Source organism: Zootermopsis nevadensis, unplaced genomic scaffold, assembly GCF_977971745.1.
Source record: "Zootermopsis nevadensis isolate Lab colony 2312 unplaced genomic scaffold, Znev_1.0 Znev_ptg000003l, whole genome shotgun sequence".
Taxonomy (NCBI): domain Eukaryota; kingdom Metazoa; phylum Arthropoda; class Insecta; order Blattodea; family Termopsidae; genus Zootermopsis; species Zootermopsis nevadensis.
In genome coordinates this window covers 16,459,077-16,486,162 of record NW_028259135.1, presented here as the reverse complement: position 1 = coordinate 16,486,162, position 27,086 = coordinate 16,459,077, and the positions used below count along the sequence as shown (strand labels likewise).

At 37.0% G+C, this 27,086-nt stretch overlaps 2 protein-coding genes and 1 long non-coding RNA gene across 5 annotated transcripts; 1 reads left to right on the top strand and 2 right to left on the bottom strand.

The window, feature by feature from the left end:
• Positions 1-512: 512 nt before the first annotated feature.
• Positions 513-11,879, bottom strand: Cat (Catalase). Its single transcript, XM_022060082.2, has 10 exons — positions 11,707-11,879; positions 7,773-7,947; positions 7,307-7,448; positions 6,257-6,407; positions 5,049-5,228; positions 4,380-4,571; positions 3,132-3,284; positions 2,444-2,679; positions 1,501-1,633; positions 513-873 (listed from the first exon to the last, which is right to left on the bottom strand). The coding sequence occupies exons 1-10, from the start codon at positions 11,758-11,760 to the stop codon at positions 763-765; spliced, it is 1,527 nt and encodes a 508-aa protein (XP_021915774.1). The 5' UTR covers positions 11,761-11,879; the 3' UTR covers positions 513-762.
• Positions 11,880-12,006: 127 nt separating this feature from the next.
• Deaf1 (deformed epidermal autoregulatory factor 1) lies at positions 12,007-26,389 on the bottom strand. Of its 3 annotated transcripts, XM_022060057.2 has the most exons (10): positions 25,978-26,389; positions 25,383-25,496; positions 23,693-23,863; positions 22,330-22,575; positions 21,692-21,827; positions 20,597-20,862; positions 19,870-20,021; positions 17,548-17,656; positions 16,739-16,937; positions 12,007-15,792 (listed from the first exon to the last, which is right to left on the bottom strand). In XM_022060057.2, the coding sequence occupies exons 1-9, from the start codon at positions 26,200-26,202 to the stop codon at positions 16,746-16,748; spliced, it is 1,611 nt and encodes a 536-aa protein (XP_021915749.1). In that variant the 5' UTR covers positions 26,203-26,389; the 3' UTR covers positions 12,007-15,792; positions 16,739-16,745. The 3 variants fall into 3 exon arrangements, with proteins under 3 accessions (XP_021915749.1, XP_021915748.1, XP_021915750.1); XM_022060056.2 differs by having other exon boundaries at positions 12,007-16,937; XM_022060058.2 differs by having other exon boundaries at positions 12,007-16,937; positions 25,383-25,478.
• On the top strand, positions 24,652-25,173 carry LOC147875009 (uncharacterized). The gene is made up of 2 exons (XR_015538062.1): positions 24,652-24,719; positions 24,805-25,173. It is a non-coding gene; the product is annotated as an uncharacterized LOC147875009 (long non-coding RNA).
• Positions 26,390-27,086: the final 697 nt, after the last annotated feature.

The window sequence follows — 27,086 nt, the reverse complement described above, 5'->3', positions numbered from 1 at the left end:
TTAACATCAAATCCAACAATAATTAATTTTCTAAAGAAACCTTTTTCCCAGTAGGAGAAATAAATAAATGTGTGGTTTTGATGAGAAAATTATTTCTGAAATGAGTCACCACCTTCTTGACGCACATGGTTTAGTTGCAAGATTGTCAGTACTGAGGCACTGAACAGTGGTCTGAAGTAGACTGTATGGGCGATCATTATAAGACTCTATTCTACGAGTAATTTTTGTTTGGATGAAAAACAAATTGCAGTGGAAAGATTGTTCCAATAATTATGCACAGTCCGAGGAGCCCCACTGCCATAAAATACGTTGATTCATAAACTGAAACTAACATAATGAATGGCGCTTCAACACGCACGGCTTTGTCCCGTCAACTTATAAAACATGAACGTCCGCAACGAGAACTCGTTAATCAAAACTTCCTTCCCTTTTCAAGTTATTCAAAATTCTATTAACCTTCAATGTTCAATTAAATGTATTGCTGTCACTGTTATTTAATAATAAAATTCAAATTATTACCAGTAACTATATTTTCCCAGCATGTCATGTTTCCAAAATACAAAGGCATTACCCTGCTTCACAGAGCAAAACAACGTACATTAGTGATAGATATTATAAACAACAAGCCCGGCCACATCAAATGTATAAAAGTACCAAATATAGATACAATCTCCTAAACACCAATGAAACAAAGTACGCAAATCCTCTACCCAAGAATTTGTCCCACTAACACCTTAAGTAAATTTGTTTATGAATCGCAGCTCAAAGATTTGCATAGGCAATGCTTTTGTTCTTGGCATGTTTACGCAGACCCTCGGTCAATTTGCGACCAAATTCAGCATCCACCTGGCTGAAATTCTTCACAGTGCGTTCCTGTGGAAAAAAAAAGAAAACTCATGAAATATGGGATCAGGAAACGACAAAGACAGTTAACTTAAACTTAAAGAGAATAAAAATGGAAGCACATAAGAAAATAATTTCAGATGCCCTTCACTGAGTAAATATTACTCTTGCTATCAGACGGGTTGTCCCGCGCCGTAGCCGCGCGGTCTGAGGCATCATGCTTCGGACCGGTGATATGGAATGCGCGTTGGTTCGAGTCCCAGAGAAAGAAATTTCTCATGAGATTTTCGATCGTTGTATGGGACCGGTGCCAACCCAGCATCGTGAGGAAATTGGGGAGCTACAATGAGTAGCGTAATCCGGTCAGGAAAGCTAGCGATGGCTGGGGGTTCGTCGTGCTGACCACACGTCACCCTATATCTGGTTGGATGATCGTTCATCTCTGCTTAGGCATGTGAACGCGAGGCCAGCAGTCAAGCTAGTCGGCTCTGGCTCTCTGGAGCTGTTACGCCACGGATTATTATTATCAGACAGGTTATACAGCCAAAACACAAAAAATATGTTTGTATGCTACATTCATAGGACTGTGATATTTATGTCCTAATACAGCAGAAGCATTAAGATTGCTATTCTGATGAGGTAGAAACTGCGACCTACCTGTATGAAGTCAGTAGCATCCTTCACGTGATCCACAATGTTCTGCACCAGACGCCCTCGTTCCTCTGGTGTCAAGGTGTTCCTCCAGAAAAGTGTAGGCTGGCTGAAGTTATCTTCATCTCCAGTGTTATACCTGCAACAGCATGCAATGACATAAGTTTGTTGCTACTTTTTCTTATCATCACTTTGAATATAGCAATGATCACTAACTGAATTAACTCTACAGTAGTAAAATCCAAAGTTTCAAAAACTTCCACCTCTCCAAACTCCATCTTTTTTACTTTTCCATCCCATTTGTCTTCCAACTGGCCACTTTATAAGACGTTTCCTGACCAAAATTCTGTGTGAATTTGTTTCCCCAATCCAAGACAAATGTCAGGCCCACCATACCCCCTTTACTTTGAGCTTTGTTTCAACAAAAATTTGAATCTGTGTTCTTCCTTCAAGGTAAGAAACAAACTTCGCAACTATACTAAACAAATGGCAAAATTATGGTTTTATATAGCCTGACTTTCAGCGACTTTTAAGTAAATGGAATATTAACAGCTTTTAGACAGAATAGCCACACACGGTTCCTAAATTTACTCTGTTCCTATTTCATCACGTTTCCAAGTGGACAACTTGGGAGGGGGGGGGGGGGATGAACACTGTGCCACATAGGATTGTTAGGACAGTGAAACTGAGGAGTTGAGCTAAGACGTGGGAGATAAGGACTGCATACATATTTTGGTGGGGAAATTTCCTGGAAAACTGCCACATAGAAGACGAAGGAGACAGAGATTAACATAAACTTGGATTTTAGATAGATTGTGAGGAGTGGAGGTAGACTGAAATAGTTCAGGATTACGTTCGATAAGGCTCGGGTATGAAAGACGTCGAACCTTCGAGCTCTGCACCCACGGCATTAGTTGAACTACAATCATACCAAGACATTTGTGCTTACCTGGCAATATCTCCTGAAGGAGCGTACTTGGTAATAGCACAGTTTGGAACATCTTCAGGCCCACTAAAGCTGTTTGGGTAGTAGTTAGGTGCTCCCTCTTGGTTGCTGGTGAAAGTCTGTGGTCCGTCACGTTGGTAGTTGGTTATACGTGTTCTATACGGACAGTTTACTGGAATCTGCAGGTAATTGGCTCCTAGTCGATGGCGATGCGTGTCCGAGTAGCTGAAGAGCCGACCCTGCAGACGATCAAGGTGCCAGGTGAGTGGTGCTCAATGTCGGAGATCGCGGATTGAACGATACTCTTTTCTTGTATTTCATTAAATAAAAACCGTACTTAGTATCATAAAATGCTTAAAACAAGGGCTGCAGATCTTGATGATATATATATTTTATGTAATGCAACAATTATTTGTAAGGTAAGGCAATGTACAGGAATGAGCCCTGATAAATTGTAATTCCAGGGTACCTAATGACGTTTGACTTCAAATTATGCCATTACTCTGTATAGAAAACAGGTCAATGATTAAATAGTTTTATATATTTCTCAATTATTTTCTTTGTATATTAATAATTTACCTTTCCTGCTTACAACATTTTACTTACTTGGTATTTGGTGCTGGAAATATAACAACATAAAAATTATTACGCACTTAATTGCAGTTCAGGTACATATATGTGAAGTGGCTACCTGCAGCATCTTGTCAGGACTTGGTTCTATGCCAGGCACCATGTGTGCGGGGCTGAAAGCAATCTGTTCCACCTCAGCAAAGTAATTGGTAGGATTGCGATCAAGCACGAGTTTGCCAACACGAATTAAGGGATACTCTGTATGTGGCCAAACCTACAACAGTTAAAAACTAATGAGTGAACATCAAACTGCGTAATGCATTAACCGTGTACAATGAGATCTCCATTTAAGGTTCAGAATCTTGAACTAAGGAAACCCTTAACTCTAGAAATACAACATTGAAAAGTGTTTGCTGGGACTATAGCAACTGAACATAAAAACCCCTTCCAGGGTCACATTTTACCCATACTTCCCACATAAAATTGTTGTAGTACATTACCAAGCGTAATATCAACCAACACACGTCTATTTTTCTATAATCAGTCCGTAATCTGCCACATTTTTACGAGTTACAGAAGATGCAAGAAAATTTGAGTGCAGAGTAAAAAAGACTACAAGCAGTACAAATAATGTTTCTTGCTCAGAAGGACTGAAGAAAATCATCACAAAAACCTCAGTCATAATACCTGGCAACTGAGTTGTAAATCAAACCTGGGACCTTCCAAATACAAAGCAGAGTGCTAACTACTATACTGCAATATTTGGTAAAGCTTCTAATGAGTATTTATAAATAACGAGGGATAAAACCTGAAACCAAAGACAATATCTGAATGCAGAAACTCTACAATAAAATATTATTACAATTAACATTTAAATATTTAATATATATTAAAATGATAGTCATTTTAATATATTTTAAATATTTAAATGTTAATTGTAATAATATTTTAATATTTAATAATAATATTTTATTGTGATTAGACTGATAAAATTGAGCAAGTATATATTCAACACAATATGACGCAACATTATCATCTCTACAATAAAAATTGGCAAAACTAAAAATAACACAGTACGGACAAAGATAAAATAGAATTCTTCTGTTGGGGGATAATAAGGGAGTAAACAAATTCAGGAAGATGAAAACAGGGAAGAAAGAGGATACAAAAGAGCCACCCATGAGATGTTAAAGAATGAAACGTGCTTTGTCACAAAATGACTCACTCTGGTGGAAACATCACTGGATGATAAGATTGCCATAAAAAAACAACAAACAAACATCTTAGCATAATTTCTGGGTTATAATATTCTACACTTAACAAATACTAATTACACAGTAAAACGAACACTGGTGTACAGCCGGATTACCTTGGTGAGGTCAAATGGGTTCCATTTCAATTTCTCTGCCTCCTTAAAAGTCATCACTTGGATGTACATAGTCCACGATGGGTATTGGCCTCGTGCAATAGCATTGTACAAGTCACGAATAGAGTAATCAGGGTCTGACGCGGACAATTCCGTAGCTTTCTGTGCCAGTAGGCACTTGATGCCCTGATCTGTCTGTGAAAGCAGAGATAATATTTGTATTTGAAACATACTCAGAAATTATTTAATTCTTTCCACGTTAAATGGGTCCCTTGTCACAGTGGCAAGGAACATTCTCAAACTGCAGATAAAGCAGACAGCGTCCACATATTTAGGGTGGTTGCAAGTATTCTGAATAAACAGCCAGAGACAATCAACGAGGGAGGTTCCTCCATCTTGGGGGTTAAGTACAGGAATTAACTTGCAGGTTCTGTAAAGGCAATAATTTTCTTGCTGAACTAGCTACACAATTATTAGCCTCTCAAGAAGAACTTTGCTCCAAGGAGTTGGTTTGTTAATGATTCTTTAATTCCACAATGGCAGCACTTTTAAGAACATCGACAAAAACGAAAAACCCTGCAAAAGGATTCTGGACAATCATAAAGTTTTAACACTTCGGAATAATGACAGAGAAAACGCGATGTGATGAACTGACTTCATAGAACTACAAACCTTGTAATGGAATTTCACATACACGGCCTCATTTTTATCATTCACCATCTTAAACGTATGTGAACCATAACCATTCATATGACGATATCCATCTGGAATGCCTCTGTCAGAGAAGAGGAACATCACTTGATGTGTGGACTCTGGTCGCAGGGAGATGAAGTCCCAGAACATGTCACAATCCTGCAATACACATCGACCTTTACCGAACCACCTGCTTCTGCTTGAACAATTAAATTCTTACTTCTAAAAATATATAAATCAAGATTCTTTTCCAAACAAATAATTCTGGAACTGGAGCCAATATGCGAAAGAACCACTGTCACATATATATAGTACAATCTACTGATGCATCATCTAGATCTAGTTAACTCCGCAACAGGACTAAAACATGAACACTTTTGGGCGCTCAGGCTACAAATGACAATTAATTTATTTATGACATATTTAACAATGCTGTCAGTAGCTAATACTATACTGGATACTGGGAACGACCCGTTCTTCAAGTGCCTGAGCACTGCAGGTCCCAACTTCTTCGTTGGTTCGATCTATATAGACATTCGGTAGGACTCCTTGGACGAGGGATCGGCCCGTCGCAAGGCCTCTACCTGTACTCAGGACAGCACAACACAGAAAAACATCCATGGCCTGTGTGGGACTCGAACCCACGGTCCCAGTGACCCAGCGGCACAAGGCCCACGCCTCAGACCACGCGGCCACTGCGACCCCAGCTAATACTATACAATTTTGAATGATAGAACTGAAGAACAATGAAGTGAAAATAATATGGAAAAAGGAGTCATGTCCTAATTTAAGGTACTATCCTGACATTTGCCTGGAGGAAAACCTCAGTCAGGACAGCCACTCTCTGGGGCAAGATTTGACCTCGGACCTCCTGAATATGAATTGCGAAGGCTAACTACTCAAGCACAACGCTGGGTGGGAATGATAATTTAAAGTGGAGCATTTTAAAATATTTATATCACAAGAAAATTCAAGCACAGTGGCAGAACTGCACACTTTGAGGTATACAAAGGTCAGAGAAATTTAATTTTATGAAATAATTCCTTAGGTAAGTCTAAATATTGTTAAACAAATATATTCTATTCATGGTCAAAAAATGGAAATAATAATGGGGGGGCGGCGGCGGCGGCGGTTGAAATATATTGTAGCTTCCTGAGAAATGTACTATCTGACAGTTGTGTTGTTACCTTCAAATGTGTGGCTGGGTTTCTCTTCTGTGTGTGGATAAATACAGGGAACAGCAATGGGTCCCTGATGAAGAAGATCGGTGTATTGTTACCCACCAGATCCCAGATACCATCTTCTGTATAAAACTTCAGAGCAAAGCCTCGAGGATCTCTGCAATATAATAAATTAAAGTTAAATATTCGTGGAGCACACTACATGTTGAAACTATGGATTACTATGAAGAAAAACAATTAATCTTTTCTGTAATATGTTCATGTACTATGAGAGTAATTAAGAAATTATTTAATTAATTTAGTAGTAATTACTGCAAGTATTTTTGAGAAAAGAATGACAGATAAATCTCAGCTGGAAAAACGCTTCTAACCTTTCAATCACTTAAAATGTTTGAAGAAATCTGTAATTAAAAAAGAATAATGTTTCAGAGGATAAAGTCACAAAACAGCAGCAAGTGCTCCTAAAAATTCCATGGAAAATTCTGAGGCAGTAATACCAATACAAAATCCCTCCTAAAGCGTAATAAGAAACACAGACAGAACTGTATAAAAAATCTTGGTCCTATAATGATGCTAGATATTTAATATGCAACATTCCTTGGTTTAGTGTTACCAAAAAGGATACAACACAATGGATATAGGTACAAATTCTCATGTTGCATCCTTTACGAATAATCTATTGTCAAACAAAAGTAATATTAATCAGAGATCAATGACATAATTACAATATCACATTAAACTTGTTTCCACGGGCAACCAATAACAATAATTCACACACATGCAAATTTGTTCTAAGTGACATGAGCGATAAAAAAGTGATATTCTTAAGTTATCAAATGAGTAAAACAAAATTCCTATATTTTAAAAAAAAATTCATCACATAGGACAATCATTATTTTATTTATAAGCTGAAATATATAAGGAGAGTAATAAAAAATAAATGGCATAGCAATTTCCTAGAGGGTTTGCAATCCACACAGGCATATACAGCAGACGCATGCTAACATGTACTGACATAATAATCAAGCTCTGACAAACGGTGCTAATCCAACCTACCTGACGGTGTCAGCCGACCCACTTTCACCGCCTACAGTGGAGAATCGTACAGCAATAGGCGTCTTCTTGCCAACGTTTGAGAAAACACTTGCCTTACAGTATTTTGTGATATCATGTGTCACTTCAAAATAGCCAAATGCACCTAAGGGTCAAAAGTACATCAACGAGTTACTTTTATCTAATGCCAAGGTTAAGAATATGTAGAATTTCCCATCTTCCTACTAAAATGCTTATGCACTATCACTTTATTACATCTGAACTGGTCAAAGGTGATTTATCAACTATTAATTTATAGTGTATTTAATGACGCCTGTCAGATATGAAATATGGACTGAAGGTACTGTGGAGAAGTGAATACAAGAATTCCCAGAAAATCCACAGTAAATTTCAGGTGGAATGAAGAGAAAATGAACTTCTTGTCAAAAGCTGAGAACTACATACCAAATTATAATGCCATGTGACTTACCTGCGCCCTTGGCATGGACCACTCTTTCTGGGATACGCTCTCTATCAAAGTGTGCGAGTTCATCCAGGAAAGTAATATCCTGCAGCAACAAGGGTCCCCGAGGCCCCACAGTCAAACTGGCCCCACGATTATCGACTGGTGCTCCATGTCCAGTAACAATCTTTGTTTTCTCAGTCTGCAACACGGGAATTATTTGATAAAGGTAACAAGTAACACCAGTTTACAGTTTAATTATCTCAAACTCTGTTCACTGAGCGCTAAGACAGTTGAAGTTTCACAGATGAGGTATCCATGAAAAGCAGGTCCTTTGTCACTAAAGGACAATGCATCCTCAGGCTGTAGAATGATACAGCCTCTAGATATGGAGGATAGCTGTGAATATATTCAATATGCAATTGTAGACAGCTGAAAAGAAGTGGTCATCCAGTCTGGGGGTTGGGTAAAGGGCTAACAACTCCTTTCCAAAAAAATCAGCAGTTACAAAATACTACATTGGCTCTGGACTTGTTCTGGACTCTTGTAAATATTACGATGAACACCTGGGTTTCATAAAAGGCAGGGGGGGGGGGGAGAGAGAGAGAGAGAGAGAGAGAGAGAAGATATAATGGTGAGTGGCACGCAACCACTTCAAAAGCTGAAAAACTGAAATTATTTTGAAAGTGTCTAGTAGCTTCCATGCTTGCTTAAAGGTCAGAGAAAGGTTAATTACTTGTGGGACCAAAACCTGTTCCTACGTCCTTGTAAAATGAATAGTAATGATTATTGTTCTTCAATGGCAACTACATGTTACATAGTATTCAATTGTGCAAAGTCACATCACTGAACTTCTTGGTGCTGGTTCAGGGTATGCAATTCAGTTATAAAAATTATTTTGAAACACATATATCTCTAATAAACCTGTAACAAAACTTCAGTTAATAATTACTCAGCTAGTACCGACCTAAAGGTTCACAACTGTGTTTGTAACAGCATGCCACTGGTCCCTATCCTCAGCCAGACAAAAGCAGTCTTTACCATAATTCAATGAGATATATCTTAATATTATCCTTGCAACTATGCTTGAAGAGATGATCAAACTGGGAGGGGAGGGGAGGGGGGACTCAGTGTTGTTACTGTGAATGGCTCTTAGAGTTTCAAATAAGTGAACTATAAAAAAAGGAAAATCTGCTTACACTCTCAGCTGAACTGTTTCCTTCTTAATTTACACATAAAAAACACAAGAAAACCTGCAGGGAGATTGAGGTAATGCTTCAAACTGAATCTCCAACACACAACAAATGAAGATGGTGGTCTAGTGGATGATTTGTGATGTCTGTATGGAGAAGAGTTCTTTTAGGGAGCCGATACTAGCTCACCTTCCCTGTCTTTTATGTGACCCAAAGGTCCAATATCATGTTCACAAAAGCCTGTCACTGGACCCCATCCTGACCCACTTAAATCCAGTCCATACCCTATACCCTTAAGATCTATCTAAATATTATCCTCACAGAAGTTTGAGTTTGGTCTAAGCTGAAGTCTTGCTTGGCCAGTGTATCAGAATTTGTAATTGTCTGTATGGCTGTGACCATGCACTGCTCTTGCTCAGAGATATGACAGCAACTTTCTCTAGTCAGCCTAGTCAGGCCAGTTTTGTAAGGAGGTTGCTCAATATGAAGGAACCCACAGTATGTGCCACTCCCTCAACCTGAATCTCTGATATCACAAATCTTAAAACCTTGCATACCTGCAGTGTATTGATATATGAAATCATACATACAAACAAAAGTGTTTACACATTAAATAACACTTTGTGCCAAACACATTTTGACCTAAAGAATTGTATGATTTTAATAGACAGACCAATGAATTAATGCTTTGCCACTGATGATGAAATCTTGAGGTCGAAATGCGTTTGGCACAAAGTGTTATTTAATGTGTAAACAGTTTTGTTTGTGTGCATGATTTCATATATCTGATATCACAGAGTTATTCTGATAAAGATTATTTGCTTTTACAAATCTATAACCCTCCAAAGCAGACACACAAAACATAATTCAAGAACCCAAGATAAAATTTATTTGTTGTTCAGTAAATTGAAACCACTTCAGAGAAAAAATTATTAGGGCAAAGCTTATCTGTTTGGAACCAATCTCTCCTTCCTGAGACAACAAGCAGCAAGCACCCACATGTACGAAAACACACGTGTGTTCAAGCGCATGCACTCACAGGCACACATTAAGTCATGGGGAAACCCTGAGGGAAAACCAAATAATCTCTAAACATCATCATGTCTGGTTTTTTAATGCCTGATTCCAAAATTAATGCTCATATCTTGAATTCACCATACGCGATTCTACTTTATCTACCAAAATTTTTGGCATGTTATAGTTCTCTGTAATACAGCGGGCTGTGTGAAATATGAGAAATAAATCTGCATAAAAAGTTTCACATTATTTTGTCCCTTTCAGACATTCATGACCAATGTATAATTAAGGATTTTTCCATTACAAACATACCATTCCATAATAATATTCATCTGACACAGATGCTCAGTTCTCCAATGTCACTTACATTACCTATACAAACTGGATTTACCTTCAAAAAATGGTACACAATAATATTACTGTACATTAACATGTTACAAGTGGTAATGAAAATACAGGTGTTCCATGTAAAAAAATTATGACACTTCTTTGCTTGAGCAAGTGATTGACAGAATTAACACTACTCTATCAATTATGAGAGTTGTTTGAATGTGATAATGCTAGTGATAATCAATGTAAAATGGAATAAATGGCAGAGAAAATTAGTGGACCATTAAAAATCCTGTCACTATGAAGATTCATGCATCCCATACTTACAAAATAAAGTCCACTTAATGGCTAATTTCTTACATACACATGGGACACATACCTATAAAAGATACACTTGTTATAACTAAACATAAATCAGGTGGGAGAGAAATAAATGTACGAATCCATTAAAATCTGTAGATGTGGGTCACAGGGTCAGTCTGGATAAGGTAATGACAATAAAGATTATGCCCCTCTCATGAATCAAACTATGATCATCCTGCCTGTAGTAATTTTTCACTGTTACAATTTAGTGAGACTATGTCTCTGTGGAACTAGCAAGTAACTTACTGAGATATCCTGGCTACTGATATAAATGGTCTTGGTGTCATTTTAGGCTACTACCCAAGCCAGTGGCTAGGAATATACTTTAATACACAAAGATGTTACCTTTAAAAAGCTGTGGCTGACGATTCTAATCCAACTGAAATCCAAAATTGCCGAATGAAACACCCACCAAGTTCCTGATTATAAGTAAAGGCAGTTTCCCAATATGTGAGGGAAAGTTACATATCTTGATTTTGTTAACTAAATGTGGGTAATTTTTTCCCAAAGTCTGACATTTTGACAAAACTGAAGAAATTCATCAGATACGGCTCCTTGTATTCATGTTTTTAAGGAATTAATAAAATAACTATCATGTTATCAATTTGAGTTTGATAAACGATCTTAATAAGGAAGCTATTCTTCAATAAACCGCCAAATGTGTTATACTAAAATAGATATTAAAAGACAGGGTTTTTAAGATGTGCAATGAATTCATCTGACAGAATCTAGCAACGGGTTCTTGCTAATACAATAATGGTGTGGGGGAAACGTCAGCCACAGATTAGACCATGTAGACAGGCTGCCAGTTACAATTCCCTTAACAAGACATCAAATCGTGTTGTATATCAAAAAACACGAATATGCTTACGGTTTCGCCAGTTTTACAAGTGATGCACATGAGCCTACATGCGAAGCCTGACACTTCTTTACAAATTATTCACTGGTGATACATGACTTGCAGCAAGCCAACTGAAGGTCAAGTAATGATGGCAACTTTGAAAGACTTTTCTTTTTAATGACACGTTTGAAAAGGACAATTAAAATTTGTTGCTTACTTGTTTCTTCTTGTAGTGTACAAGTTGATCAGAAGCTGGATCTCGAGAAGACATTTTTGATTAAATTATATAACTTCACCAGCCCACCGATGTGCAACAACTCACAATAAACCCAACAACTTGGTGACTGCTAACAGCCGACCTGACAAATGAAGTTCCTACGTCTGTATATATTCTGAAACCGCCAGCAGCCATTTCTCATACGCGTGCAAATTATTTGATATAACGTAAACACTGTACTCTGCCATCTTTCAGTGTCTACAGCAAAAAGGTACTCTTACTGTGATCGATACCGGTAGCTCAGTCAATAGAGTAGAGTTTATTTACATTCAATAGATCCTTCTTAGGACTCAACCTAAGGATGTAGAACATGTCATTTCATACAATATACATACACTTCAAAACTTTCAACACAAGTACAAGAACGTATTTCACATATCAATGTACATAAATTTCAGATTCTACAATACAAGTATGAAAAATAATTTTACAAATTAATATACATAAACCTCAGAATTTTAAATATAAATACAAAACTTGCTTTACATATACGTAGATTATGGATATAAAGCTTAAACATTTTCAGCAGAGATGAAATCATGTACAGAATAGAAGGAGTGAGTAAAGAGGTAATCTTTCAATGCAGGCTTGAATATCTTTATATCATAATTTAGACTTTTAATTGTTGGTGGAAGATTATTAAATAACTTGATACCTGTATAGTACACTCCTTTCTGATATTTAGTAATAATGTTTACTAAAACTACAGCAGCAATGCTCACCATGCTTAGCACACAAATTTTGAAACAGCGATATTGTAGTGGATCTAGCTTCATATTTGGGGTCTGTTCGAACTGATTGGTCAGTTTCTCAGCACTTATTCTCTGAAAATGATGGCAGCTCCTCAGCAGCTTCGGGATTTTTGCAACAAATTACATAATACCCAAAAACTTTTCATGAAACAAAATTCCCAAAGTGAAAAGTACTTGATCAGCGTAAACAAGAGCATAGGCAGAAAAGTTTAGTGTTACAAATGTGGAGGATATTAAGGTCTGGGAAAGCTAACTATTTTTGTATTCAAGTACATAACTAAAAACTTAATAATTGGTACATTACTCCATCCACACATCTATTTTTACATATAGTTTAATCTTGTAGAATTACAGTAACATGTGTCAGTTTAATGGTAATCTTAGGCTATTTTTGTACGAAACAGCTATAGATACAAGTTGAAGTCACAGTGTCAACTATGGAACAAGGGTACAGTTTATTGTGTTTCAAGAGACTTGCATTCATAATGAATTGTTATTCATTTCTGGAACAAATAAATAATATCAGGCCTGTCCTGTTACAAAGTAAAAATCACCAAGTTGTTAACAAACGTGTGTATATAGCACAAAATGTGACCTTGTAACTAACATACACAGGTTATTTTATATGCTAAACTGTTATGTTTCAAATCAAAATATAAGGAGGACCACTCACAGTTCTGATATATTGTGAACTATCTTACTCAGTTTCATGAAATTGCAAAAATATCTAAGAGACATAAGTATCCAGCATTCAAGTAATAAGGGCTTAGCAATGTGACAAAGTTTTGCCAGAAAAAGCACAGAAGGAAATATATATTGCCAGAATATGTTCACATATAAGATTTGAGGTTTTCACAGCAGTGAGTATGAAGATTTCTGTCTTCTGGGTTGTTGCGCTGTGTAGTCTGGTCGATGTTAACCAACGTTTCAGAGGTCATACTGCCTCCTTCATCAGGGCGATGAGTATGAAGATTTCTGTCTTCTGGGTTGTTGCGCTGTGTAGTCTGGTCAATGTTAACATCGAGCAGACTGCACAGCGCAACAACCCAGAAGACAGAAATCTTTATGTTCACATACTATTCAAATTGGAAAATAGCATTTGGAATGTTGTCATTGAGTGCATACCAACATTTATGGAATACATTAAGAATCAGACACTCAAATTCAGCATCCGAGTATGCTGGATAGACGTCAGATGGTACAAAGAGTTTAAAAAGCAACAGAAATCCTTATTATCTCCAAACTCTATAATCTAAATTTAAATACACATATACATAGCATAAAGCCAAACATTTGTACAAAACACTAAAATAAAAACATACAATAACCGGGGTGATTAAATATGGCTTCTTAAGGTGCGTTCTCACAAATCAAGTTTAATTGACCGATTATAGTTGATCAACAAAAGTTGAATAAAATCTGTAGTGAGAACCTTTGTTTCAATAGAGTTGATCAACTTTTTAGTGGATCAAGAAAAGTTTGACCCAGTCAAACTTTATTGTTCAAGTGATGAGTCATCCGCCATTTGCTTTCAAGTTGAATCCTGTCTTGAAACGTGTGAACTTCAGTTGATTGTCAAGTTCGCTTTCAACTGGTCATGCCACTCGTGCATGTGTTTTGTTTTTAGTTTTTTGTGTTGTGTTTTTAGTTAAAAAAATGAGCCTCAAGTGGTCTGAAAGTGTGATGCTAAAATTCTTAGAACTTTATCATAAGCATGATTGTCTTTGGAACCACCGACTGGATAAATATAAAAATAAAGATGCAAGAGAAAATGCTTTGGGTTCTATTGTCAAAGAAATGGAAATTGCTGGTCTTACTATTGCTGATCTGAAGAACAAAATTAAGACGATTAGAACGATGTATAAAAAAGAACATTCATTGGTTTGCAAATAAAAAAGAAGTCGAATGCGAACAGAGGAAGTATATGTGCCGAAACTGTTTTGGTACAAAAGAGCGGATCTATTTCTAAATGGTGTTACAAATACAAGATTTTTGCTCATGTTAAATAAAATTGTTTTTAGTTCTTCTTTTAACAAAACAGTTACTATCCGTACAACTTCACGCACAACTGCTTTCGACGCCATTTTTAACTGAAACTGTTGATCAGTTTCTATTGAAATGTGTGAACAAAAACTGATTCAAGTCATATTCAACTTTTGTTGATCAACTATAATCGGTCAATTAAACTTGATTCGTGAGAACGCGCCTTTAGTTAACAAATGGAATACTACAGCCCTATTTGAGAATGTTGCATTCAAGGATTAGAATCACTATTGTATAACTACAAAACACCGCTATCTCACAAAATTGGGGGAGGGAATGAATACTATCAATAAAAATATACTGACTTGAAACTGTAGCCTTAATTACATAGAGTTACACAGTAAGTCTGCTAGACATCAGGGGGTGTTTCAGGAGGTAAATTTGGGTAAAAATCTTAATCCAATATTGGTCTTATTTTCAACCACTGCAAACCTAATATCATTTAAAGATGCACACTGGCAAAAATAAATAAGAGCATTAATCAGACAAATTTATTTTTTGAATTTTATGAATACGTCTTAAAACTGTTCAAAATACCTAATAAGGTTTCTAATAAACAGCTTCTAATAAACCAATCTGAGGTGTATCCATAATCCACGGGAGTTCCTCCCTCATGTGTACATTGGTCCTGTATGTCACCTTTCAATTAGACAACATAAAAGGAAATGAAACGCAGTTAGGCCTGGAGATTTCGGCAGCCAAGTTATAGGACTACAATGACCAATAAAACGATTCTCATAGTGCTGATCTGAGTAAGCCATAACTTGATGACCAAAATGTAAAGCAACTAAGAATCAACAGTGGTAACATCTTCAACTAAAAACCATTTATCAAAAGTATTTTAAAACGTCTGTTGCTCTGCAATGGTTGGAAATAGGACCAAACTTGTATTTACGTACATCTTTCACTCAATTTACCTCCTAATCACCCTCCATGTATGGCAAATTAGATGTGAAACATCTGTATAATGGCAGGAGAGCAAAACCTGTTACTCACATACAACACTGAAGGTACTGAGTACCTAGTAAATACAGATGGCAAACAAAGTTTTAAAACTTGTACATCTACATAACATCCTTAACTTAAAGGGAATAAGTTGGATTGTCTTGCAGCCAAAGTATATTGCCATATCCCCATGCATATTCTGTGATGTAAAACTTCTGTATAATGAATACTGGTTAAGATCTATAAAACCATGCACCCAGCCAATAGTGATGTGCTTAGAGTCAATCTGAAATATCATTAAAGACAATCATAAACCAACACCAGCATATACTCACTGGAAGGGTGTCTGATGACAGAAAAATAAAATAAATCATATTTCATTGCATAATTCATACTACTGAATCATCTTCATTTTGTGTTGTGATACAAGATCGAGAGTCTGTTTATAAATATAATGACCAACGTTTTACTCTGTTGAAAACAGCATGTCTATTACTTTCGAGCACTTAAAGAGGACCACATGAAAATGACCAGCTAAGGTCAAAATATGTAGTGGATCTTAAAAAAACATTGAAACTATAATAAATTTTTTTTGTGTAGACTGTCAACCAAAAATCAACATGCAACAGGATGCATCCCTTAAAACTAAAAGGCTTTCACTTTTATGTACAAGTAAAGCAGATAGCGATATCTTCCACAACTATTTTTTATAAATACCTGCGTAAGTCATGCACCAAAATTTACAATTACAAAGGTTTTTGGAAAAAAAATGTGTGTAAAATCATGTGATGATGAAAGGAAATAAATGTCAATCTAGAAAATTACAACTCCACAGTATATACACTGCACTAAACCCCACATTAGAGTCACATTTTTAGATTACAGAAATTAGGGCTATAAATTAAAACCAATAATTTAATATTTTGTGAAAGTGATGAATGCTGAGGGGAATGGGGAATGTGGTTGGGGCATGAAGGTGATAATTCATTTCCATCTAGTGTTAAGGTTAAGTAAGACTGTGTGGTGCTATATGTCTTAATTGTACGTGCTTAATTAAGCACAGGGAGGGACAATACTTCCGTTCCCTTCCAAAAACTAAACAGTGGTAATTTTCATTATGTTTCCCGCATGACAGATGCTGTGGTTTAACGTCTTTTGTTAACTTTACTAGAAATAAAATCAAGTGGAGCAAGTACTTGACATTGTCACACAATTCACACATTAGGAATTACCTTGTTATTACTCAGGCTGAGATGTGAGAACCTGCTCTGAACTTTCCACTATAAGCATGATAGAACCAGGCTCAGTTGCAGTGCGCACACATTCCACCTGATGACTCGCCCAGTCCTTACGCTGGCAGAATGTTGAGCAGTAAGGTGTGCGTCGGCATAGTGAACACTCTGCATATGCCTCACGGTTACAGTTGGCACACTGCAAATGGCAAAATTATGATTTACAGAATGTTGGGGAGGGGAGGAGATTCATTTTAAATAATTTAACCAATGGAACAACTAATTCCCTCCAATTTAATTCCCTAAGAAAAAAAGAAGAAGAGATAATAAGGCAGTCCACCTTGGTGAGAATGTCAGCAGATGAATATTTTTCTCTACAGGTGCAAGGGTCATCTTTTCCAAAAATATTCGAATGTAACAGACAATGCCATGACGTTAGAATAGTTTGAATATCCTTTGTGGTAAGATACTGCATATAACAGGCAGATACTGGAGAGGTTTACTCATATCTGTAAGCACACTTCAATGTGTGTTAAAAACTGAACAGCAACTGGCACCACCCTGCCCACGCAAAGATCACTGACCCCCAGACAACTGGATATTACTGGAACTGTTCACAAAAGTTGAAGACCAGGCTGACAGAACAAACTGAGAAGGTAGAGGCAATAACAGTGCCAACATGCCAAAATTGTTTAACTGTGCATACAACTCATTAACTTATTCACAATATCAAAGGAGGTAAAAGAAATCACATATTTAAGTAATCATATGACCATTTCCCATTTGCAGTTTACAAATACCAATCTAACCTTCTTGTTCTCGGTAGCGTCTGAAGTTGGTTGCAGTCCTACAGTTTCAAGGTTGTCCACCACATGAACAGGAAGTGCAGTTTCACCTGCCCGTTGTTCAAACACCGCCCTTTAAAAGAACACTGTGATTAAGTATGTGCAATATTATGTGAGCTTGAGACTTCTCCCCCGTTAATAAATGCTGTATAACCTGGCCAATTTTTGTGAATATAGGCATGAATATGAAGCCATTATAGCCAGGTATTTTAATTCCCTACCATCAACAACACCAACATGGTAGCCATGCAAACCTAGAGGCGACTGCAACACTAGCATAATCCTTAAAATTTGTATGATGTCAGATCTTTCAAAAGTCATATTTCTACAGCAAGTACAATAATCACATGGAGTGATTCTACGAGGGTACTTTGACAATGATTCATCACATCATTTACTATACTGGACAATGTACATTAATTGAGGGATATATGAAATACACAGCATTTCAGGATTTGGCTCTACTTCCATTTTCCAGAGGTACAAAGATCTGATCTGATCGGTTTACGCAAATGTTGATAGGAATAACTGAGGATGATGGACCTCCAGGTTGAAGCTGCTGTCTACTACGAGGGTCGCTCATTAAGTAATGCCCCACATTTTTTTCCTCAGAACATATTTATTCAAGATGGCTCAAATTTAGTGACAATATAAATCAATGTTTCCTTTACACATACTATTTTTCCACATAGTCCCCATCAACTTGTACGGTTTTACGCCAGCGTGGAACAAGTGCATGCATGCCTTGCCGGTACCAGCTCTTGTCCTGTGCACGTAGCCATGTCCTCACTGCTTGAATCACGCTCTCGTCATCTTCAAATCTTGTTCCGCGGATAGCATCTTTAAGTGGCCCAAAGAGATGGAAGTCGGAGGGTGCCAGATCTGGACTGTAGGGTGGATGGGGTAGCACCGTCCAACCCAATTTGGTGATTTCTTCCCGGGTTCTCAGACTTGTGTGAGGGCGTGCATTGTCGTGCAGGAGCAAAATTTCTGCTGGATGCTTGTGAGGCCGAACTCGTCGAAAACGCTTCTTGAGGGTTTTCAGGGTCCTGATGTACGCGTCTGAATTGATGGTCGCACCTCTTGGCATCACATCCACAAGAATGACCCCATCACTGTCCCAAAAGACAGTCATCATGACTTTTCCGGCGGAGGGAGTTGTCTTGAATTTCTTCTTTCTCGGTGATTGAGGATGATGCCACTCCATTGACTGCCTTTTTGTCTCTGGCTCAAAGTGGTGTATCCAGGTTTCGTCACCTGTAATGATCCGGGACAGAAAGACCTCTCCCTCAGCATCAAAACGCTCCAACAATTCAGAAGAAATCGTTTTCCTTTGAATCCTGTGGTCTGCTGTGAGACTTCGTGGAACCCATCTTGCGCACACCTTCGAATATGCGAGAGCCTGGATAATTGCAATCACACTTCCATTGCTGACTGAAAGCTGTTGGGCCAATTGTCGAGTTGTGATGCGCCGATCCTCACGAATAATGGCATCCGCGCGGTTCAACATGTCTGGAGTGGTGGCTGTGGCAGGACGCCCAGAGCTCGGTTTCTTCACTTCCTGAAGCTTTAACTCTCTTAGCCCAGCGACCAACGGTGCTCCTATCGACTGCACAGCTTCCATACACAGCACACAAACGTTTATGAATGTTCACCACCGTTTCTTTTTCAGCAACAAGGAATTCAATTACAGCTCGTTGCTTGTAACGAGAGTCGTTCACAGACGCTATTTTAACAGTTCACTACAGCTCCGCTATCGGTTAGAATCATTTGAAACTCCGTACACGAACGCGGGAAACATCAAATCTCAAGCATGTAAAAGTACACTTTTCTATCTTCATTATTGGCTGAGAAAAAAAATGTGGGGCATTACTTAATGAGCGACCCTCGTAGATTTACGGAAATGTCAATAAAAAACAATTGTGGGCAACTTCCCCAAACTGTGTCAATCATGGTTTTCTGGGTTGTGACGTCTGAGCCTATAGGTGGTTACTAATGTTTTGGAGGAACATAACGCCTTTATGTTTGCCCGGAGAGTAGACACACTGAAACATCGGTAATTACCTATAAAACCACATGGTGTCACAAGTGAGAAGACCATAATTAACATCTTCACCACCATGAGAAACTCAAACCTAAAATCTCCAGCATGCATCCATTTCATGCACTTTGCATAAGAACACTACACACAGAAGAGCAGTAATCCCTAATATAAAAAGTGGCAATTGCATTAAGGAGAGGGGGAGGAGGAGGAAAGCTACACAAATAATCTGTGAATTATGTTACCTGGTACAGGCAACATGAGTCTCAACTCTGGCTGCCAACACTGCCTGCTCTTTGGCTTCTTTCAAATTATTAATTTCACGGTGGCACTGCTCTCGAGCTTCTTCTAACATCCGGTGGAACTGATTTGCTAACTTTAATATCTTCCCTGATATCTGGAAATATATTAATTGAAACCCCTTAGTTGAAGGATGTGGCTTTGGGCTGGATGACCGAGATTCAATCCCTGACAGACATACTGGAATTTCTCTACAGGTAGTGAGGACTTACATTAGTCCAAAAATGTGAATCTCATGAAGAGTCTATATTGAGGAATACTACATTTCACAGCATAATTTACAATGACAGACAATGTTTACCCCACCTACTTTTTTTTTATTAAAAGAGACAGACAAGAGGCAGAATAAACAGTAAAATTAACACATTCACTGCTATGCTGAATGAAGCTTTTCATCCAGACATCTTCTTTCATGCCTCATGGAGAGAAATTTACCAAAATTAATAACAGAATTTATATCAAGACTTCATCATCAGATACAAAGACCTAGAAAATATAAGATGTACAATCAAATGAGAAATATGAAGATGATTAAGAACAGCATTTTAAAAGAATACAGAAGGATTATGAAATTCAGATGAAAATGTAACATAATAATACAAGATAGAAGCTGTGTCGCATTAAAATGAAGCAAAAATTATGACCTAAAACCTCAACCCACACACTACATACCTCCTCAAGTTTTTTGAAAGTGTCGATGTATGATGTTTGTGATGGGACAGTCTGGAACTCTGTGCCATCAGTTCGTGTACCAGACTGTGAAGCAGACCCTTCAGGTGGGGATAATGAACTTGACTGCTGCTGGTTTGCTGAGGCTGGGGATGATGCCACCACCATTGCATCACCCAAACGACCCTGAACATAGGCAGAATTCTGCCAATCTTCTCCCCCTGTACCACCAATAGGTTTGTTGTCACCAGACACTACAGCGATCGGATCTGATAACAGTCATCGGTAAATCATTATATTTTTTAAGAAAAACCCCCTTACAATAGGATAATTTGTACTTACAAAAGCAAAAAAGGAAAGGAACAGATTACAAAACATAATATAAAAATTACCTTGGTTTAAATTGCTTTTTAAAACTTAGTATTTGACAGTTTACACATTTAAACCAGTAGTATCAAATGCCAAATGCACCCATGAGAATATTATATATGTCCTCTGTACGTGTGCTGCCCAGAACTTACAAGCTGAATTAGAAATTAAAAACTTCTGAAATTCTTATCATTCTCCTGTCAGTGACATCTGGCATAATTATTAGAAACATAAGATATATCCTTGAAATATTCAAAATAGTTTGGAAAAGTATGAGCACAATAAGCAGAAATTTCAGTACAACTGTATTATGTTACTGTGTTCATGTATCACTGGGAAGGCTCAAAATAATACGTTAAATCAATCTGTCAAGCCAGCACAGAGAACGAGCCTGACCACATCTTAAAACATCAAATAAAGAGTAATACGTGTGTGAATCAAGTCAGTGATGAATTAAAAAGTATTTAATCTTTGTTGCATTATAAGGAGTGCATGCAAAATTAAAGTACCTTTACCAGTATTTTATTAGCACTTGTATTTAGTACAAAGTGCTTATTGAAAATAAATAATCATATTACTATCAATATAAAATGCCCCTTACAGTCTTTGTTGCTTCTGTAAAGACAAAGATTTGACACTGCAATGATATGAAACATGAAGAGAGGAACTTGTAATATGAAGAACACAAAAACAACACAAGCAGAAGTAGAGTGGTTGCTATATAACTACCTGCATCACTATCCTCGCCATTACTGCCATCTTTGGACACCGCACTTCTCAATTTGCGTGGCGCCCCCCCCTCTCCATCTGATGTATCTTTCCTCTTGCGGCGCTTGTATGGTGTGAAAAGACGAACTGGTCCGGTCTGTAGAATAAGGATACATCTTTCAAGTATTTATTCTTTGAAATTTGTCCCAAAACACATCTTTGTTTAAGTTTAAGGTATTTAAAAGCATAATTTTTGTGTTTTGGAATACTCCAATAAATAACATGACTGAAATGTTGACTCCTCCCAAAAATTGATTTCAGAAATGCACAGTTCATTTTGCATGAAATAAATGCATTGCAATAAATTTCCATTTATATTTTATCAGTTCATAATTTGTACTTTGCATGTAATATTCTTAGGACAATTAAACTAAAACAGATGAGATGAGTGGAACATGTATGTAGGAGATCAAAAATGTGTATTCACCTCATTCTCCTTGATTTGATCATACTTATCTCTGGTAAAGAGTAAAAATCATTAAGCCCTTCACAATTAAATAACTTAACCAATGAATCTACCACAGATTCTGAGTGATTTCCCTACAAATGGAACAAACTTCAAACAAACAAGAAGTGCTCCACAGAATAACAGTACTCACTGCTGTATCATCATCACAACACGCTGAACAGGTACAGCTCGTGGCATGCGGCGTGAGGATCCCTTCATCTACCAAAGTCTGCAAACTCCGGCCACCAAACCTTATACTCCTTTTCCAGTCTTTACTAGATGCTCGACCACAAAGTGCTTCAAACTCACTAGGAGTATACCAAGCATCAGCCAACTTGATGCAACGTCCTCGTCCACCTGACCCAAACCGATTCTTGTGCAACTCTGCACTTGTATTCTGCAATTAGTTTGTTACAGGTGTAAATAAAGACATAATGTACATAAAATTAAAGTTCTGACATTTAGTCAGTAACTGATATGTTTATTTATACTCCAGACTCAGTAACATAACACTGAAAATGGATGTTGTTTGTAAGAAATATAAAAACTAATGCAACAGAGTAACAAAAATGTACAAAACAATAGGGTACAGACTTCTACAGACATTCAGTGGTATTTCTGTTAGATTCTCAACACAGTGAGTAACAAACATTCTGACAGTATAACCTGAATATTCATCACTACTAATAATGTATCTCCACTGGAAACAATTCTGGCCTGGTTCCAGTCACATTACATCCTCACATCCTTCTTTCCAAAGATCCATGTTAATGTTATCCTCCCATCTCTTTCTTCGTCTACCAAGAGGCCACTTTCCAAACTACATGTTTCCCTATAATAACTTCCCAGATTTCACTACTCTAGCAATAAACCACAAATTTCCTCATAATGTAATAGCAATTCTCATACATTTCATCCCTTTTTAGCCCACATATATTGCTTCCAGACATTTATGCCTCCATACACTGCATTTCACAACCATACAAAAGAAGTGCCAGAATTATTGTTTTTAAGTGAGAGTATATAACGGCTGTGCAGAATATCATAACATAAAAAATTCAAAAGCACTGAACACATATAAATCGATAAGTGGCATTTTAAAATTTCATCCAGATACTTAAATCATGAATAAATAAATGTAGGCCCAAACATGAGAAAAGCCAAGTTCACTAATATAACTACAGTACCTGTCAGCACAGTACAAATTAAATAATAATCTTCAACAGAAAATATTTTATTAACAAGATTCACCTTCTTTATATTTAGGTTTGAGAAAACATGGGTAGTATTTTCCTCCACCTTATATTGCCACTCTTGAAGTTAACAATACAATGTATGCCACAAAAACATTACACACAGGCAACAACCTGTGGTTACGTTCCCAAAAGTGTCATCCTTCTATAAACCTTTCATAAATGCAGATGTGATAATGACCTGTTTGTGAAAGATCTGGAATATCAGAGAAAACTTTGAAAGACAAAAAATGTGCAATATATACATTTACATTACATTACCTTACATCTCACAGGTAGAACAGGCATGTTAGCTGATTCTGCCCATGAACTGGGGACTGTTTCCCCCCGCAGTCCCAAGGGAGTGCTAGGAGTGCCAGTAGGGGTGTTAGGATCATCACCACCACCTGAGTCATTTTGTATTACTATATGTGTTGCCTTCAGCTCTCCATTCTGCAATTAACCCAAAATGGAATAAAATCCACAGTAAAGAATATGAAGAAAACCACCCAGCTTCAATAATACTTGAAACTGTTCCCAAGTTCTGTTCTTGAGTGTGTTTTAATTATTAAGATATTGTAGATGCGTCATATTGTGATTTATATAGTATTAAAAATATATTAAAATTAGCCGTCAATCACAAATATAATATTATTAAAAGATTAAAATATCATTTTACGTTCCCTATCGAGTACTCAATTTACATGTGGAACTTACACGACATGTTTCGGCTATATATAGCCATCATCAGGTGTTATGTATTTAAACTTATCACTGAATTACTGATTTTATACTGATTTTAATGATTTTTAGTCTTTATTTTCTTATGATGTTCTTGTCCTTTATATTGTTTCTTCATTCGTTGTAGTATCACAGGTCACTAATATGTTTGTAGTTTTTCGTATTTCGTAGTGATGTCAATATTTAGTATATGGACTGTGAAATAAAGGTTTCAAATTTATCAATGAAAATTGAATATAGAAAACAAAATAAATAGTTGAAATTAATCATGTGAACTTACCCAAGAAGTAATATCGTATTCGTATTATGAGAGATTGGTGATGTACTGTACTGTATTGGATCGTGGCTGGTTACCGACTGCGGTGTTAGTGGGTGAAAGGTGATTTGTCAGGGATTGAGGTCAAGGTACTGAAGTGCTATTGTACTTAACAACCACTTCAGTACCTTGACCTCAATCCCTGACAAATCACCTTTCACCCACTAACACCGCAGTCGGTAACCACCACAATCCAATACAGTACAGTACATCACCAATCTCTCATAATACGAATACGATATTACTTCTTGGGTAAGTTCACATGATTAATTTCAACTATTTATTTTGTTTTCTATATTCAATTTTCATTGATAAATTTGAAACCTTTATTTCACAGTCCATATACTAAATATTGACATCACTACGAAATACGAAAAACTACAAACATATTAGTGACCTGTGATACTACAACGAATGAAGAAACAATATAAAGGACAAGAACATCATAAGAAAATAAAGACTAAAAATCATTAAAATCAGTATAAAATCAGTAATTCAGTGATAAGTTTAAATACATAACACCTGATGATGGCTATATATAGCCGAAACATGTCGTGTAAGTTCCACATGTAAATTGAGTACTCGATAGGGAACGTAAAATGATATTTTAATCTTTTAATAATATTATATTTGTGATTGACGGCTAGTTTTAATTATTGTATGAACTAGGATAAATCAATCAATACAGAAACTATTTATTGTTCTATCTTTTAGTGTACTGTGTTTATTGCACCCTGACTTGTTTCACAGCCTAGTAATTGGGATATATGGAATGCACATAAACTATGTATCCATTTAACTCCTACAGAAACTTGAAAGCTATTATTCCAAATAACTGTAAAATGTTTCCATCAAACTGCTTTTACTTCAAAACAAGTACTTCCTTAATCTACATCCCATGTATAAAAATCTTACCTGAGACCTCACCCAGGTGCGCAGTGGTTCTGAATCCTTATCCTGCCGTGTGTCACAGATGAAACTGTTGTCCACACACAGCACATGCGGCTTGAACTGAGCATAAGCAGGAAACTGTAATTTCAGTTTTTAAACAGAGTACCATTTTATTTTACATAGATATTCAAATGTTAAAATATAATTTATATATCTAATGCCATCACAAGTCTGTGACTGCTAATTCCCCTGGTTGTAGTCTTCATCACATCACATAACGAAAAAAATAAGTACTTTCGGTGTCTTAGAAATATCTATAATTCAGAAACACTACAACTACTATGCCCTACTATAATTTTTAAGTATTTCTTTGCCGGATCTAAATTAGCTACACACATTCACAGATTTCCGCTAAAAGTTCAAATGTTGTTTTTTGGAAAACTGACATAAGAACATCTGCATGCGCTGCTACATTCTGATTCACTCCCAAATGCACAATGGTACGACCATAACCTATTGATTTTTCATCGGGAGTGCCAACATATCCCACCTATCTCTCAAATCCCCTGGAAAAACAACACACAGAACCAGTAAAGATCATTTACCGTAGTTTACGAACCTGCAATTGATCATGTGTGATAACATTAAATGTTGTACCAGCACTTGCAACTCCAATTAATGAACCAACTGGTAGCGAAACTGGAACTGATGCCACAGGAACTGCAACCGGTGTCACAGTTTGATGTGATTCCGAAGTCAAAACTCCATGTTCCTCGGATTCATTCGTTAGTGGTTCGGAGATGTCCGGCATTACGACAGTTTCCGATGTTCGGTCCTCTTCCATTTCGGTAAAATGGCGCGAAGTCTATTTTACTTTATGAAACACCGCCGCCAACCTTCATGTGGAACAGCACAAAGTATTTCGAGTGAAAACAAAACAATTAAATGCCCTCCAGTTGCAAATAAGACCACCTATTTAAATAATTTTGTTGTAAAATGGCTACGTTGGCTGATGGTATCAAGAGTGGCCGCAAGAGAGCATTTAATTCAAGTAGGTGCGCAATCTACAGGTGACAACATACATTAATTCAACATTCTGTGCTGTGCACAGAGTTGGCCAACGTGGGCCATCAACTTTTGTTAGAAGTAACAGAAATTACCGCTAGTAGCGCTCCACGTTCTACAGGCTGATTAACATTGCTGAATTAATGCGATGAATCTACATGTAGTAAAGTTATTACCCCTTTTGAGACATGAGGTTCTCACTGCGGTAAAAATGTTGCGGTTAGGTCGTGTGGACTTGTACGTTTCTAAGAAATACACAGATGAGATGCAGGCTTTATGTTCCCCGAAACGTTTATAAGTCGGTCCGTATGGCGTTTTAACCAAGAAGACCAACATCGACATATTCATCTCGGCAACGGTTAGAAACCAAGTGCAAATGTATTCTGTATCATAAAATGTTTCCATGTTTCAAATTTCACTTTACATAAATATCACGAATTTGAAATTTTTGGGTCATATATGCATAAAATATCCATGTCCACTCTTCCATATATTAATTTTTGTTTTGCCAATCTGTCCGAATATCTACTTGCAGATAATTGTCTTTTGGGTTGTGATGCCATATAGTCATTGTAAGTGGTTACCAACATTTCTGTATAACATACCACCTCCATCTTTGACTCCTCTTAAACACATAACCATCTACAAGAGGTGAGGTATTCT